General features: G+C 29.9%; 1 protein-coding gene across 1 annotated transcript in view; it reads left to right on the top strand.

The window, feature by feature from the left end:
* Positions 1-15,324, top strand: part of LOC145268449 (gamma-aminobutyric acid receptor-associated protein) — a 22,132-nt gene extending 6,808 nt beyond the window's left edge. The window contains exons 2-3 of the mRNA XM_080124016.1: positions 10,375-10,572; positions 14,655-15,324. Of these exons, the coding sequence (XP_079980142.1) occupies positions 10,375-10,572; positions 14,655-14,720 (264 nt within the window). The 3' untranslated portion in view covers positions 14,721-15,324. The remainder of the gene's footprint in view (positions 1-10,374; positions 10,573-14,654) is intronic.
* Positions 15,325-17,449: the final 2,125 nt, after the last annotated feature.

Genomic DNA, 17,449 nt, shown 5'->3' with positions numbered 1-17,449 from the left:
TTTGTCAGAAGGAAAGCACAAACTCGTGTATAAAAACATCAGAAAGTTAAAAAAAAAAAAAAAAAAAAAAAAAAACTTATTATTAAAGCATTCCCAAGAACAGTTTCTGGTTGTGTTCAATGAATCAACTGTCATCATTCTGATGGCTTCTACCAGGCGTGTCTTAATATTCTGAACCCATCTAAGAGTTCCAGGATTCCAGCTCGTTTTGAAATTAAATTTTTAGATATATTTCTACAGTAGGGTAAAAAATTGTCATGTCAACTTATTTTTAAAACATTTGTATTGAATAGTTCAGGTTCTTCTCAATGGAAATTCTTGTTTAATATCAGAATATATTTAGAGATTTATCTCTGAATTGGAAAGAAATTTTATGGATGCAAGGAAAACAGATTTTTTTCCTTTGAAATAGGAATATAAACATTTTTTGTTATTCGGATTTAGGGTTAGTGGTAAAAAAAAAAATAACTACCTTTAAAAAAAAAGCTAGAATGTCCTGGAAATCAGATCATTTTATATTAATATATGTGAAATTTATCACTAAATGGTTGGGTTCCCAATTGTACCAATTTAGGGTCTTAAAGTAAACATTTACCCTATTTTCCTTCGTGCTGTAACTTAATTTGTTTTTATTTTTATCATCTTTATCAAAATTGTTGAAAAAATCTAAAAATAGATTGAGGTAAGTTCACTTTTTGATCCTTTATTTTACTTAAAATAAAATAGGGTTGCTCTTTTCTCTCTCTCTCTCTCTCTCTCTCTCTTTCTCTCAAGTAAAAAAAAAAATCATGGTCAAAATGCACTGAGATTCTAAGTCTTTAATTATTTGAGTGTCCACCTTCAAAATTGTACGATTAGAAAAAAATGAGGTGTAATAAAATACAAAAAGAATGTTAAAACTGAGAAAAAAAAAGGTGACAAAGTACAAACTATCAAAAAAAAAAATCTGTTTCTTTTGTCAAAAGATTTTGCATTTTATTTTAATTTGAAAGTTATTCAAATAAAAGAAAGAAATCATGCCAGAAAAAAAATATTCTTTTTTTTTTTTTCCTTTGTTTTTATTGTTGGCTTTGTTTTTGTTTTAACTGGCCTATTTTAGTTGTAGAACAACAAACAAGGAAGAAATGATTGGCACATTATTCAGTCGTGGTGGTGGTGGTGGAGGATGCAATGGAATGACTAACAAGCAGCAGCAGCTGTTGCAACAAAAACAACTGCCATTTTGAAGTGACAATCGTAATCTTTAGAGTTATCAATGTTTGTACCATTAAGTTTCATTACAGTTTAGATTCAAACTTTAATGGAACTTAATAAGTGTACTATTTCTGTGCTAGTCACTTGCCAGAGTTGGTCAAGATATCTATATACTAAGATTGTGGATCTTGTTTGTATCTTGCCATCTTGCACACTGCATGAAATTATTTACCCTTCTTTTCGCAAAAGACAATGTAACATGAGGTTATTTCTTTAACGTGAGGAATCCAGTACCCCAGATAGCACTCTTGGCATTTCCTGGTAGGACGCGCTTCTACCCCCAACATCAATAAAGAAATCCTCTCTCCTCATGGCATGGTGGTAATGGTACTATTATTAAAAATGATATGAAATTAAATAAAACGTATCCATTTAATGAATAATGTAATATAGATACAACAGTAACTAACAATATTAAGAACTAGCAGGATCCATGTACTGGCATTGCCCGGTTGAAATATTACACAAAGCTGGAACAGTTTCAGTAAAGGATCCCTCACCACCTGGAAACATTGAACTACTGTTGTTAGTGGGAGCAGGTACTGGTAGCTGTGACCAGAATAAAAATCATTTGATTTCCATTGTCTGGCAGTGGCAGCTAGCTGAAGCCACTGGCTGTGGTTATCAGCACTTGTGGTTACTGGTGATTGGTGCTGGTTTGAGGCCATTACTTGCGGGTACTGGTAGGCACTGGCTTTATTTGCAATTGAAATTCATTGGCGGCCATGATCAGTAATCATAGCATGTAAATGCTCCTAACTGAAATCGTCTGTTTTTAACTGGCTGGCAATGGCATTCACTGATGATCACTAGCAGTTAGTGCTATATTGAGGCGGTTACTTGTGTTTACTGACATGTACTGGTGGATGTTGGCATGCATGTGTTTTCCACATTTGGAACAAAATAGAACTGTTTTTTTTTTATTTTATCAGTAAAGAAAAAATAAAGATACGCTATTTTGTAAATTGTTAAGTGGAAGAACTGAACAGTTAGAAAAATCCATGTCCACTTTTCACCTAAGTACCTCTAAAATAACTAAAACTGTTATATTTTTAGTAGTAGTCTTAGGCAGAAGCATGGGCGACTTGAAATATGCCGACATTGGCATCAAGGTGGAAACCTTGATAAAATATATAAGCAAATTGGTATGAAAGAAAATGTGAAACAAATACTTGAGTATGTTTTGCATAAAATAATAATGGTACCATTTTTTCTCTACATTGCTTTGTTTTTAGGAAAATAGAATTTTTTTTTTCTAAAAAATTTCTGTATTAAATTGTTTTTGAAAGGAAAAAAAGCAAACTTGAACCAACCTAATACGTGCAGATTTCATGTAAAGTATTGCCAAAGCAATTTAAAAAAAAAATTATAAACAATAACTTAGTTATTTAATTTTATTTTGTTTTTATTGAAAATTTTTCAATCCAAATTTTTGGTGTAAAAAAAACCAAAAAAAACACTTAAATATGACTGCCAGCAATTTTTTTTTTTTTTTTTTTACTAAAACAAAGTCCGGTTTGGTAAGAGGAACATTTGTACATCAGTAGTGGTTTTCAACTGACACTGGTTTGATGAAAACTAATTTTATGTTTTGCTGAAAACTAATAACAGTAAATAATAGGTGTAGTAGTAGTAGTAATATTGTTGATAAAAATTATCTGACAATAAAAATAAGAATAATGCTACGCTATCAGTTTATGAAATTGTTAGGCAAAGTTAAAGTGCAGTTTTCCAACTAAGCATCTTTAAAAACAGATGGTAGTGTTATAATTATTTTTTCTTAGTATAAAAAAACAAAAATATAATATTGTTCGAAGTGTTAGGCTAGAGCATGGAAGAGGTAGAACATAATTGTCCATTTTACGCATCTAAGCACCTCTTAAAGAATTTTATTTTCAGTTGTAGTTTTAATTAAAAAGTACTTCTATTTATTGTTATTAAAAGTAGTGAGAGTAGTTAATGTGCATTCTGTATTTTTACGAACAGCAAGAAGCCATAAAAAATCATGTTTGAACAGGTTATGTGATGAGGAAATACATAAACAGAAAAGCTATTCTCGGATTCTGTATGTGTGAATGTCTTAAGAAAAATGGGAGATGTGCAAAAATTATTTTGTGTAAATAACTTGGAATTTGGTTTTCTCATGTATAAGCTGAATGATTTACTTAACAGCTCTTTTTATAGTGAAAAAAAACCCATTAAAATAGTTGGAAAAGTTGCAATACAATCTGTAAAAAGAATTTATTTTGGGAAACATATTTGAAAGTGACACTGAGAAAGGTTTTGTTCCTGATTTGAAGAACGACTGGTTCTAGTGTTAATGTTTGTCCAACTAGTGATTGCTAGCTATTCCATTGTTCTGCTAAACTAAGAATTAAATGGAAGTATGTTATTTTTTAATTTTTGGTCTACATAATATATATCGAATTAATACAATTAAGAACTTGGATGATTTAACAGTGGCATGTGTCTAAGTATGACTTGAAAAAAACCAAAAAAAAAAACCAATGATTTCGGGTTTTGTGAGAGGACTAAATTTAAAGAGGGAAAATATTTGCTACTACCTATGTAGGATTACATAGCTGAGAGTGAGGCAAGGAGAGCAAATTAAAATATTTATAGAATGGTGACAAAAAGTGAATAATCTTGGCCCTGCAGTATGAACTTGAAGTGGTGAGTGTGAAAGATTTGCATAGGAACGGCCTGTTTTTCTTAGTGTTGATAGGGGAAAACATTACCATTTTATATATACTAGACTATCCGTGACCCGTTGGGTCAGTATGTTATAGCTAGCTATGGAATAATGAGTATACAGAATTAATGTATAAACATGCAAAAATTGAATGCACATGTGTGAATAAAAGCATGGCGACCAGTGAAAACAATACGGAATACATTGGATAATAAAGGTCTTAACATCATTGCCCTTAAATTAAATGAAAAATCCTTTATATAAGAGGGGTGTAAGCTGTTGAAGAGACATTGTATATGACCATTTTAGTTTTTTGTGTATGTTAACAGCTCTAAAAATATCAGGAAATAATAATTAATATTTAACGTGAGACCTTTTCAAAGCAAATCTTACCCCCCCCTCCCCACATACACACACACGTTTGGAAGTGTTTCTAAGTATTTTTAAGATGTTTCGAACATGGCCCCCCCACCCCCACCTCCTTATCTCATATTGCCCCTTCATCCAGCTACGAAACTTGAAAAAATGCTAACGATTACGTTTTGTTTACCACTACATGGCCAAGAAGTAGGTGCTCATTTTATGTTAAATTTATATAGGAAGGTGATCCCCCACTTCAAAATGTTAGATTTTTATTTTTTTAATTCCATCTTTAAAGGCCTTGAAATGTTTTAGCCAATAAAAAGTAGATTTTTATTTCATTTTAGAAGGTGAAGTATGCTGGGTTAAGTTGTAAAAAAAAAAAAAACCAAATATTTTTTTTAATATGTAAATTGATAAAGTATTTTGTTTGAAAACGATTCCAACTTGCAATGAAAATTCTACCAAAATAATCTTTTTAAAAATTTCGGACGCTAAAACCGTACACGGTTTTAGGGGAAGTCTTTCCCCAAATAATCAAAAGCATTCCTGAACAATATTTGTTAAAAACTTCTGTTTATATTGTTTAAAATTAAAAATAATGAGGTTTATATTGTTTAAAATTATAAAAAGTTCTGCATATATTGTTTAAAATAAAGTATTTATTATTTAAAAAAAAAAATGTTTATATTTATTTTTGAAAAAGAAGTTCTGCTTATTTAAAACTTCTGAAATATTGATATTATTTGCATATTGTTTGCATAGTAACATAACAGTGAGTAGAGGAATTTGGTTCCTTTTATGTGATACAGGGATCAAGAGTATTTTGTCATTCCATTTCCAATCATGTTCGATATTTTTTTTTTTAATTTGTAATGCAAACCAATTTTTAATTCAACTTGCAATGAAAAATACAAATAAAATTTAAACTGCCGAAATAAAAAAAGAAAAAGGATTTAGTTTTCTTTTATTTGCATATTTTAAATGCGAAAAAAATGCAGATTAAAAAAAATTCTTTTATGGCTTTGTTTTCATTTCTTTACACATGCACATTACACATGCACATCATAAAGCAGTTTTAACGCCCAAGCAATACAATTTGAGTTTCATGATATAGAGATGAAGACAATGCATATATACACATAAGAACTACAGAAATCCAATCAAGAGTAGATGTAGTTATGATATTTGAAATTAAAAAAAATATATTGAGAATAGTGAAAAGCTAACAATGACTTTTCTGTGAGAAAGATTGTAGAGAAGAGGTAATTCCCTGCTAGATTGCAAAGTTAATTTTGTACACTTTCAAGGCAAGAATTCTCTGGACAATATTTCCCAAAGTGTGGCAGCAGTACTCCGTTTTAGCATGTATTTGTTATGACAGAAGGGCCAATAAATAAGACATGGTTGTATATTTATAATATTATTCACAAAAGTACAGAATATGTTATAGAAAGACAGCTCTGAGACGGCATCATAATCTCCTCTATAAATAGCATCCGGAAGAGTTCATATATTCATAAAATAGGGTAGATCACTATTTTAGTATCTGACTCTTATAAAGGTAGAGTATTGCATCGAGAGACCGATACATTGTAGTGATAGAATGCCTCAACCATTTTGTCCAGCAACCTCAACCAGTCAGCAACACTAATATCTATCTATACAACTACTGAAACTCCATGTATTGTTCATTATCTTATGTTTATTTGCTTCCATGCACACTGAATGATGGCACAAAGGAATGATATATCATCCACTAAAATGGCTGAAAGAAAACAGATCTTTCAGAATTAAGTGTCTAATGTGTGTCACCATCATATTTCATCACATTTAGTTTAATGTCTCTTTTACACACTAAAGTGTTTGACAGCTTTTAGAAATTTACTTCCAAACTCACTTATTTCTGGTCAAGTATTTATCAGTTTTTTAAAGTTTATCAATCAGTTGCTCGCATGTTTTCATTAGCTTTCAACTCAACTTGCTATCTCAACTGTTGACATCAACAATTCTTTTCCATTCTTTCAACGTGCCCATGTCATCAAAATCTACTCTTTATCACACTGTTTCGAGTTTTAAGTTAAAAATGCAATAAGAAAAAATAAAATAGAAAATAAAAATAAGGGAACAAATTATATATATATATTTATAGTGCACAAGTGTGGGCATTATTAACAGTTATGGATAAAAATTGTTTAACTTAGCTCTGAAGACACCGACCCTGTCTTCTGAGGTCATCTCGAAAAGAAGGAAGCTAGCAGGTTTGTTCCTGGTACTTAAAGGGTATGGTGGGGGTGGGTAGAAGTGGGGAGTTAATGCTTCTATTTATTTTTATTTTTTTCTTTAGATAGCTCGCGGTAGAAAAACGGTCCTCTCGTGACAATGACCAATTCTACGCATGCGTCAGATGACGTCGTGACCTGATTTACTTTAAATAGTTGAAAAACCCGAACAAATTTCATGTATGTCGCGTTAGCTCAGTTGCTTAAGTCCTTGGTTCATTATCTAAACGTTTTGGGTTCGAATCGTGGTGTGAGATTTTTTTTTTTTTTTTTTTTTTTAATTTAAATACTGAACCAGTGTTATTTAAGCCATTTTTCACGTAACGTTTGTTTTCATGCTTTTTTTTTTTTTTTTTTTTTTTTTTTTTTTTACTTTGCTTATTCTTAGCAACACCCAAAAACACCCGGGTAACCACCGATTTTTTTAAATTTTAATATCGAAACAGGCTTATTTACGCCATTTTTCACGTGTTCGTTTTTCTGTTTTCATCGTTCGTTTGCCTTACGGTAGTTTTTTTTTTTTTTTTTATTGTTTGATCGCCGCGTAGCAGGGAAAACAGAAACTGGCTTCTGCAACTTGACGTTGTCGCACCTGCTAATTTCGGTTTATAAACGTCAACTTAACACACTTATCAATTCATCTGTTCCCGTGGTCAAGATGGTTAGGTCGCAGGGATTTTTTTTTTTTTTTTTCATTTCCTTTCCACCTCTGCGTCAAACGTTCGGGGTTCAAGCCTACCTTTTATACTAAAACTGTTTTTTTTGTTTTTTTTTTTTAACAGGGTTGTTTTAATCTAAACCCCCACCACCAACACACACCTCCAAACACCTGGGCAACACCCGTTAGTCTAGATGTGAAAGTTTTAATGTTTTCAAAGAAATTATGAAGTGTTTATTTTGATTTTTTTTTTTTTTTTTTTTTTTTTTTTTTTTTTTAAGTAGCGAACTTTGTGAAATGATAGCAAACCAATTTGTGTACATGTATATACATTCACCCTGAAGTACATGTTTTACAAAAATGTTAATTTTTTTACAAACATAACTTTTTCTATCACAAAAAATTTCTCTTTTTATGCCTGATATTCATCAAAATGATCACTTATTCTCATTTTATATTATGATAGTCTGAATTTGTTGCCTTTGTTTTATCTACTATTCATAGATATATTGAAATACACAAAATGCATATGGTTTATTAATGAACAATTGCGTACCGTGAACTTATAATAAACTGTTGCATTTAGATTCAGAGCAATAATTGGAAAATATTTTTTCAAACTTGATACAAAATGATTTTTTTTTTGTTACATACAACCCCTTTTCTTACCGAAATGGTAGTCTCTCTCTACTCTATCATTAGTTTAACTGAAGCTGCTTGACAGAGCTCCGATCTAATTCCTCTCTATAAGATATTCATAGCCAGAACTCGTTTTCTATTGCAGTTGCAAGACCTTTCCTATCTCTTATTGTGTCTAGCATCAAGTGGAATTTCTTTTGTTTTCCATCTTTGGAACACATTACTACAGCACTGCTTCCTTACAGATTATAACATGATTGTCTCCAAATCCAATATCAGCAAATACTTGTCATAAATCATCCTAAAATGGCAAAATGGGCGCATGCATTTGTGTATGTCCATGCAAGGCTTTTTGGCTTGGGGTTCTCGAATCGGTTAGATTCCGGGAGATGTTTTCTTAAACTTCCTAGATCGTAATATCTCTGATTCGCAAATGGACAACTTTCTGATCAAGTAATTATCAGTTTTTTTCTCTATCTTTCTTTTTTTTTTATTGAGTTTTAAGATTCCCTCGTTTTAAGTGTTTATTTGTCTTTTTTGTATAAAGTGAAACTAATCGAACGCAACAGCTAGTGCCTGACCTTCACTCGGGTAGTATCTGTTCTGTAATTGGTCATTGGTCAATGTAGAGGAAATGATTGGATACTGTGTATACAGAGTGCCCCTTTTTTTGCCTACATTAAAAAAACAACCTTTGTGGGAGATTTAAAAGCAACGCAGTTTCTGCAAGTCCTCTTTTTTGATTGACTACATTAAATTTGAACGCTTTACACTTCTGGTTGCGTCATGGAGTAGCGGTAAGTTTTTTTTTTCCCGCCTTTGTGTCACAGGTTCAAGCCTGCCTGCCTACTACCACTTTTTTTTTTTTTTTTTTTTTTTTTTTTTTTTTTTTACACCTCCAAAGACCCGAGTAATGCCGGGCACCCAGGCTTAATAAGTAATAAAACTTAGTTCATTCCATTTATCATATTTTAATACTCATAATATTCATCTTTCAACTGACAATATATTCATCTCATTCGCCTTTATCCATTGCTGAAAATCTGGTATAAACAAAATTTCAAAATATTGTAATTGAAAATGAATAGAGCATTCAATTATTTTAACTGGGCATACAAAGAAGAATTTCTCCAACAGTATGCTTTGCCACATATTTAATTGGTTCACTGCGACTAAAACCAATGTTTCGTACTTGCAACTAAACCAGTCTCAACTTTCTAAATCCAGCTCATATTCCTTGTCTATCGGAGTATAATCCAACACTTTACGTTGTTTTTTTTTTTTTTTTTTTTTTTTTTCTGTATCAAGCATGATAAAAATGATCCACAACAGAGCAAAAGAGATCTGTATGAATGCTTGGCTGCCACAAACCAATTATTCTTACGGTAACTTTTCTGACACTTCAACAGAATGGAGCTCCCTTCTTAAAAAGGATTAGTGGGTCTCATTTTCACAGTCCATTTTATTTTATTTTTTTTCGCTCTATCCTAAATTGGCATGCTAGTTGGCAGTAAAAAAAACAAAAAACTTTAAAATCGAAAAAGAAAAATTCTAGCATAAAATAATGAAACTAACAAAGCTTATTTCTTCTTTAAAGAAATGTTGACATTAAGTTATTTGAAAGTTGATGTATCAAATTAACCATCATTTCAACCATGGTTCATCTTCTATTCTCAATAAGAATAATGCCATTCAATTGACACATGTAGATGAAAACTATCATTACATCATTTATTTCTTGGTGGTAGGAAAATTTTGATTTCAATAACAAAAAATTTTTTTTCACATTGCAATTAAATATTTGGCATTGAACTTTTTTTTTTTTTATTAAATACTTGCATAAATGTATACATTTATTAACATTGTTGAGAGGGGGGTGGCTTCAGAAGAAAAAAAAATGTATTATAAACAGAAAATAATAAAGGTATGCATTAATAGTGGAAATGGAGTGCGTGAATAAATAAAGCTGTGTGATAGAGAACTGCTGGGAAATTGGAATTCACTTTGGCAAAATTAATAAAAGAAAAATACTCCTTCACATATATCACAAAATCTTTTCATATAAACTGGTTTTATTAAGAAACTAACTAGCTGTTATGTCGTCACGGAATGTAACTGATTGTTAAATGTGGGAACCACAAGACATCGTTTTGACACCAAATTATTTATTTAAACAGAAAAATAGTAAAACGTTAAAGCAACAGATTATGTGAAATGCTGTGTCAGCCATCTTAGTCTTCCCCTTTCCTATCCAGGGGAGATAACTCTTTGCTTTTCGGTTATTTCCCTTTATAACACTATCCAGCACCTGATCCTAATTTAATTTAATAAGTTAGGATACGTTCGAATACGTGAAAAGCATTTTCAAGGTTCATAATTTCACTTTACATATTATTGTCCTTAAACAGAAATTGAGAACTAAAGATTAAAATTTTCATCCAATTTTATCCTTTTTAAATGTTTGTTTTTAATTTTTTTTTATTTTTTAGGTGATTGTGGAAAAAGCTCCCAAGGCTCGAGTTGGAGATCTTGACAAAAAGAAGTACCTTGTACCGACAGATTTGACTGTTGGCCAGTTTTACTTCTTGATTCGCAAGAGAATTCACTTACGACCTGAAGATGCGCTCTTTTTCTTTGTGAATAATGTAATTCCTCCGACCAGTGCTACAATGGGTTCCCTCTATCAGGTGAGGCAGTCAAAAATTTATTTTTTTATTTTTACTACTTGTATCTACTCAATATTGCCTGGGATGCAGTGAAGTAATTTTTAGTTTTTAATTTTTAGTTGTTTGAACATCCCCCCCCCCCACTTAAGGTAGACAAATCGTATTTTTATTCTTTTAATTTAAAATGAGTTATATCCATTTTGTTGATTTTTATTTTAGTAGATTTAAAAATGTTTTGCATTACTAGTTTATTGGGTAGGACTAATTAAGTTTTTCTTTTTTTTTTATAAGATGTGTATCCAAGTATATTGAAAACACAGCACAATGCCAAATGGAAATTGGCTAGTCAGAAGCAAACATTTGTCAGCTTTAATGCTATTTTAAATACACTATTCAATTTATATATGAACATACACACACCCACACACATGACTATTATGACACAATGGAGTGTGAAAATATCTCCACTGGACGATCTGTAAAAAGCTGAATATTGAATGCAGCAAGTTCTGGGAACGAACAGTTGGAAATAAGTTGTACACCATCCACTATGACTATGCAATCTCTACATCTACGTACCTTGAAAATGGAACTATAAAACCTGACATGGTGGTATGGGACAAGGAGAAAGAGGCAACCTTAGTAGAAGTTAGTGCCTCCAATGATGCTGGGTTAAGCAGAGCTGAGAAGGAAAAGAAAAGAAAATATCAACTCTTATGTTCGACATAAAAAGAAATTGGAATCTTAGGAAGATCTCTATCATTCCAGTAATTATAGGAGCAACTGGACTCTGAAAATGAATTTCAAAAACTACCTGACAAATATACCCAGCAAACCAAGTGCAAGAAAGGTTCAAACAATTACACTTTAAAGGACGGTCAGAATCTTAAAAAGATCTCTCGGTAGGATTATCTGAGTTAGCGAATGAATGTTTGGCATCCTTAGCTTGAACAAACTGATAAGATTTATTTTTTTTAATTTTCTTATTTGAAATATTGAATATTATAGCTACTTAACATAATGATTGTTTTAAGCTTGTTTGGATAATATATTAGCAGTAGTAAAGATTTCTGTGACATTGCTTAAAGTTTTTTAAGAAAAGCAATGTCACGGAAATTTAAAGATTATGTAACAGATTGTAAATGAAATCTGTTTTTAATCATAACTCTACAAAACAACCAATGTTCACTCGCATTACTTAAATGTTCAGGTTTTGTAACTACTGTTACCATTGCTATACTATTATTATTAATAGTAGTGTTGTTGCTGTCGTTAGTAGTAGTGTTGTTGCTGTCGTTAGTAGTAGTGTTGTTGCTGTCGTTAGTAGTAGTGTTGTTGCTGTCGTTAGTAGTAGTGTTGTTGCTGTCGTTAGTAGTAGTGTTGTTGCTGTTGTTGGTAGTGTTGCTGTTGTTGGTAGTGTTGCTGTTGTTGGTAGTGTTGCTGTTGTTGGTAGTGTTGCTGTTGTTAGTAGTGTTGTTGTTGTTGGTAGTGTTGTTGTTGGTAGTAGTGTTATCATTAATAGTAGTGGTGGTAATAGTAAAAGAAAAGTAACTTGAACATTTCTCATATTCTTCACACATTTGGAGAAAACTCTTAACCTTTTTTGACATTTGTTTCTCACAAAATAAGCAAATTTTAAATTGTCTAACAGAAACGTAATTCATGTTCAAAGAAGCCACTATTCTACAAAAGAACACATTTTTTCTCACTCGTTTTATAGAATATTTTTACAAGAGGAACGTGTTCAAAAATTAGTTCAACAGAACCATAATACTTGACTTCATTCTTGCAGTAATTTACTTTTTCTGACGGTCAAATTAAAAATATGACAAATAGGCATTTTGTTCAAATCTCATTGAAGCAATTATTAAAATTTTGTCTGTTTCGCATCTAACCATAATTTTCATAAATACATGTTGCATAGAGGTATATAAATGAGATTATATATTGCATAGAGGTATATAAATGAGAGAGAGATGAATAAATTATGAGAATTCCCATTTCTTTTCGTACGTGTTTTCGTCTTTTTGTTTCTCTCTTCTGTTTACATCAAATTTTTTTTATGCAGAAAATGAATAAACGTAATAAACAAGAAATTGGATATATATTTTCTTCCTGGTTTAAAATCAAATAAAAGAACTTATTAATATTACTTAAAAATATATAACAATGAGAGAATTTTTTTCTCAAATTTTCAATTAGATTCGTCACGCGAGGTAAGCAACAGAACTTAATTATCTCCCCTGTCAACTTCTTTTTAGTAAACGTAATAGTGATTTTTTTTTTGTTTTTTTTTTCACAAATTTCTTTTCATTAATAATTATTTTTCTAATTTATCGTTTTTCATAATTGCTAGATATGTTACTATTTGGGACCTGGCAATTACATCAGTGCCATTTGTTTTACTTGAAATTCAATATATAAAATACAAACTTTGATTTATGTTTTTATTAATCTTTTGTAAAATGCTTAAACTTTAATTTATTAACTTTCGTATAATAGTACATACTGTTCAGACTATTTGAGGTAGGGAATAATTTTGATTCTCAAATGAGCTAAAATGATTTTTCTATTTCCGTTCATTCATTTGAGAATTAATGGCTCAGTGTGTTTTTGTTTGTGGTGGTAAATATTCAGGGTCATTATTATTAGTAATAGTGATACTAAAAACACAGAAGTTAGTGTTTTTACTTGTACATATTTCTTTTACTTGACCAGTAAGGGGAAGCATTAATATTTCTTATGAAGTTTATTTTATTTTTTATTGTTATTTTATGATTAAAATAAGTAGCTGTGTATTTTTAATTTTTATTGAATGTACAAAATATTAAATCAAAAATATAGAGGCCTCCAGATCACTGCTGAAATCTTTATTCTGAAGTGAAAAAATATGCCTGGTCTCATCCACTTTAATGTTGTTGCTGTTAAAATTTGCTGCATATAATTTTTTTTTTTTTTTTTTTTTTTTTTTTTACAATGTGAGTGACATAAAATAATTAACGCCATTCATATTTATGAATGGCGTTTTAATGCTAGGAAAAGTGAATGTGCAGTTTAAAAAATGTGAAAATTTCAGTTTGCTTTTTATTAAAGTCATAAGTATTTAAAAGAATTTCTTACTAAAATTTGAAATAGCTGTTTTTATTATTATATTAAGGTAAGTAGCTGAAAATTTGAAGTTGATTCATGAAAAATCTTCATTTTGCAGAAAGTTTTCAATTAGAATAAATGTTATTTGAAAGAAAATGAAATATTTTCATATTAAAAAAAATATATATCTAAGGTGCGTGTTCAGAATTCAATGTAATTAACATACAGAAAACTCCTTATGATGTACATACCTGTCACAGAACAAAAACGGCATAAATTATAGTCTTTGTAAATTAATCAAGTAGTTTTTTTTTTTTTTTTTTTTTTTTTAACTAAGAAAATGACATTTTTATTGTGTGCTAGGTACATACATCATAAAAAAATTTTCTGCATTTTTTTAAATCTGGAATTCAACCATTAGGTTGAATTCCAGATAAGAACCAAAAGAATAGTCCAGGAAAAAATGAAAAAAAAAATGGCTAGTCAAAATAATATAGTGATTAATTGCTTTCGATGACAAACTCCAAAAATCAATTTAACTTTATTTATTAATTTCATCACTATTTAATTCTGAACAGTTTTTTTTATTCATAGAGTTGAAACAGTATTCACCGTAACTCAAATGTACTCTTATTGTCACCCAATGTATACTGGTCGTAAATCATATTTCAAGCATTTTCATTGTCTGATGTTTAACTTTTACTCTGACAGTTTCCACATGGTCGCCACTAAACACATTTGTAAAACAATAAAAAAAAAATTTTTTAAATTGACAAAATTTCATTAGTGAATTTCATCACCGTCACTTTGTTTACGCATTATTTATTTTAATTTGTTTCATTCAATAAAAAAAATTATAGATCATTTAAAAGAAAAATTTCATTATTTAATTATCTACACTTGAATGCATCTCTGCTGTTCGTAAAGCATCAACACTAGATAAGTACAGCTAGTAAAATTTCATAAGAATTTATTTTCAACAGTTTTTCTAAATTAAAAACTTTCTTTTTCAGGAACACCATGAAGAGGATTTCTTTCTTTACATTGCCTACAGTGACGAAAGTGTCTATGGACAATAAACTTCACATTTTTTTTAATTTTTTTTTTTTCATTTTATTATTTTTTTATTTATTAATTTTTTTTGGAGGGTGGGACCCTAAAATTTTTTTTTTTTAATCCTTTCCAAGAACTTTTTTCTTGTTTATAAAAATGATTTAAACTTTGTCTATAGTAATACAACCATCTACATTTTGACAGACGTATACATGTTCACCCCCTCTAAAATATTAGTTCTTCAAATTTTGGGGAAAAAAAAAACCTTTGTATGATTATTATAGAGTAAACACCAAATTTGGAGATTGTGAATTTTTTTTTCCTTTTTTTACTAACTTGTTCAATTTTTAGAGTGGGTGTTTTGTTTATGTAAATTTAAGATAAATCACTCCCCCGCCCCCTTCCATGGAGTTGATATATAATTTTCTAAGTCCTTGTTGCTTCTAAAATGTTTATTTACTTTTTTTTTTTTTTTTTTTTTTTGAAAGAAATCTTAGGATTAATTCAACACCAAATTCTCAGATTATGAAAAATAATTTTGAACAGTTTATATGTTCAATTTTTAGAGAGGGTTCAGTTAAAACAAACAGTCCCCCTCTGCTGATCTAATTGAATAAAATATTAACATAGTTTGTTTGTTTGATGAGTTTTTATTTCTTTATTTCCATTTTTTTTATTTTTTTTTTTTTTTTTAACTTTGATAGAATTTTTAAAATAGTTTTCTTTCATATATTGTAATTCTTTGTATTATATGAACACTCAATTTATCCATTATATTGTGGATGATAAGCAGTGGTAGAGAGAGTGTGTGTGTGTATATATATATATATATATATATATATATATATATATATATATAAAAAATTGAGTTAATGTTTATGTCTGGTCATGCATACCATTTTTGGATTGAATCTTAATACCCATACTTCCAAACTGAACGCCCTGACTGACTTGCCACAAAAAATTATGAAAAAATGTTCTTAACTATATAAATAAATCTGTCTTTATTATCTGATGTAACTAAATAAATAAATGCTGTTTTCTCAAACAAAATTGTGTGCATTTTAATTTTTTTCCATTAACATTGAAATAAATATGAATTAAATTTCCAATACAAAAAAAATGTCGAACAAAGAAAAAAAGATTAAGTACATTCAGTTTGTTTAGGTAGTAACAGACAAGCAAAACTATATTGTTTGAAAAGGAAAATTGTAAGAATTGAAATAAATTAGGAAACTTTATGAAAATTGCTCCAGACATGAAGGGAGATTCAAAAAATAACCAATGATAAATTTTTGATACATACAAAACATCAGTTCTTCTCCTTTTGTCAGAAACATGAAGGGAAGCAAAAAAATTGAGGATGCTGAAAATAAACCAATCGTCCACTTTCTAAACATATTTATTTTTCTCTTTTGATTAGCAGTTAAAAATGTGTTTTCAGTTCAGTGAATTTTTTCCTTTTATTTATCATTTAAATGTATAATTTGGTATAAAATTTGAATTGGATATAGATTTTTTTTTAAATCAAAATATATTTTAGTATTTTCCAAATAAACAAATGTGATAAAATTTCTGTACTTTAAATACAATTGGAAAAGAAAATTATTTGTCATTTTACTCTTGTTCAGAGGTTGTGTGTGTTTTTTGATATTACGCAAGCTTACTCTCTACTTCTCATGGTTTCAAATTCCACTCTTGTTCAATCACTTGCAAGTTTCTTTTGACCAGCTGACCTACTTGCAATTTATGATATCCGTGCTTCTGCAACGATTTATGCTCGAGGACATTTCCCCACTATCATACTCGTGTAATCATTTTCGCCATAAAGGTAAACTATATGATGGAAAAATGTAGAAAAATCAGACTTTCAATTTATGAAATCAAATAGAGATTTTTTTTATAGCAACACAAAATGATTAAAATAAACTTATGAAATATTTTTTTTCAATGGAATTATTTTTGTATCTGCTCAGCTTCATCGACTTGCAAGTCTTTTTAATCCCCTGTCATTTTTGTCTCTTGAGGGTGGACCTGTAAATTCACTGTTTGTCCGTTCATCTGTCTGTACTTTTCTCAACTATGCCTTGGAAATTTTTTAAAAATTTACAAACATGAGTAAAAAAAAAAAAAAAAAAAAAAAAATTTTCTGGGAAAACTCTGGTTGCCCCCCCCCCCCCTAGGGATACCTTTCGGGTTAACTTAGTCATTTTTTTTTTTAAATTTTATTGCTTGTTCACTGTGCACTCACGATGAACCATGCATGCTTCACTTGTTAACCATTTAAACCAAACGCTACCAACAATATGTTTACAAAAAGCAAATAATACCTACAATAGATTTTATGAAAAAATTGATGGTCTATATTAGTATTTTTGAACAAAGTTCACAAGAGCAAATTAAAATCTCTAATATTATATAAAAGAAACTGTAAATTCGTTCCTTATGGACTCTAAAATGGCTGGGTTGATTTTTATGAAATTTCACATGAAGGTACCTGGTGCCTGGTAGTGTTCTTAGGTTTTGTATCAGAATGTCTTTGATAAATATCAAAATAATCTGATGAAAGAAGGAACAGGCAATTTTAACCAAAGTCAACACCTTAACACAGCCTAACATCACAAGTGCATTTGAGAAGTTTTATTAACACAAGCCAAAAGGCTCAGCATATAAAAAAAAAACAGGGGCGCATCCTAAATGAATGTTTGTTTAAAACACAATTTCACCATGATACTTGACTTTCTCATTTTAAATT

This window comes from Euprymna scolopes, chromosome 43 (assembly GCF_053919585.1).
Source record: "Euprymna scolopes isolate OS-2025 chromosome 43, ASM5391958v1, whole genome shotgun sequence".
In the NCBI taxonomy this organism is placed as follows: domain Eukaryota; kingdom Metazoa; phylum Mollusca; class Cephalopoda; order Sepiida; family Sepiolidae; genus Euprymna; species Euprymna scolopes.
The sequence above is the reverse complement of the archived record's forward strand: the minus strand, read 5'-3'. Positions and strand labels throughout refer to the sequence as shown.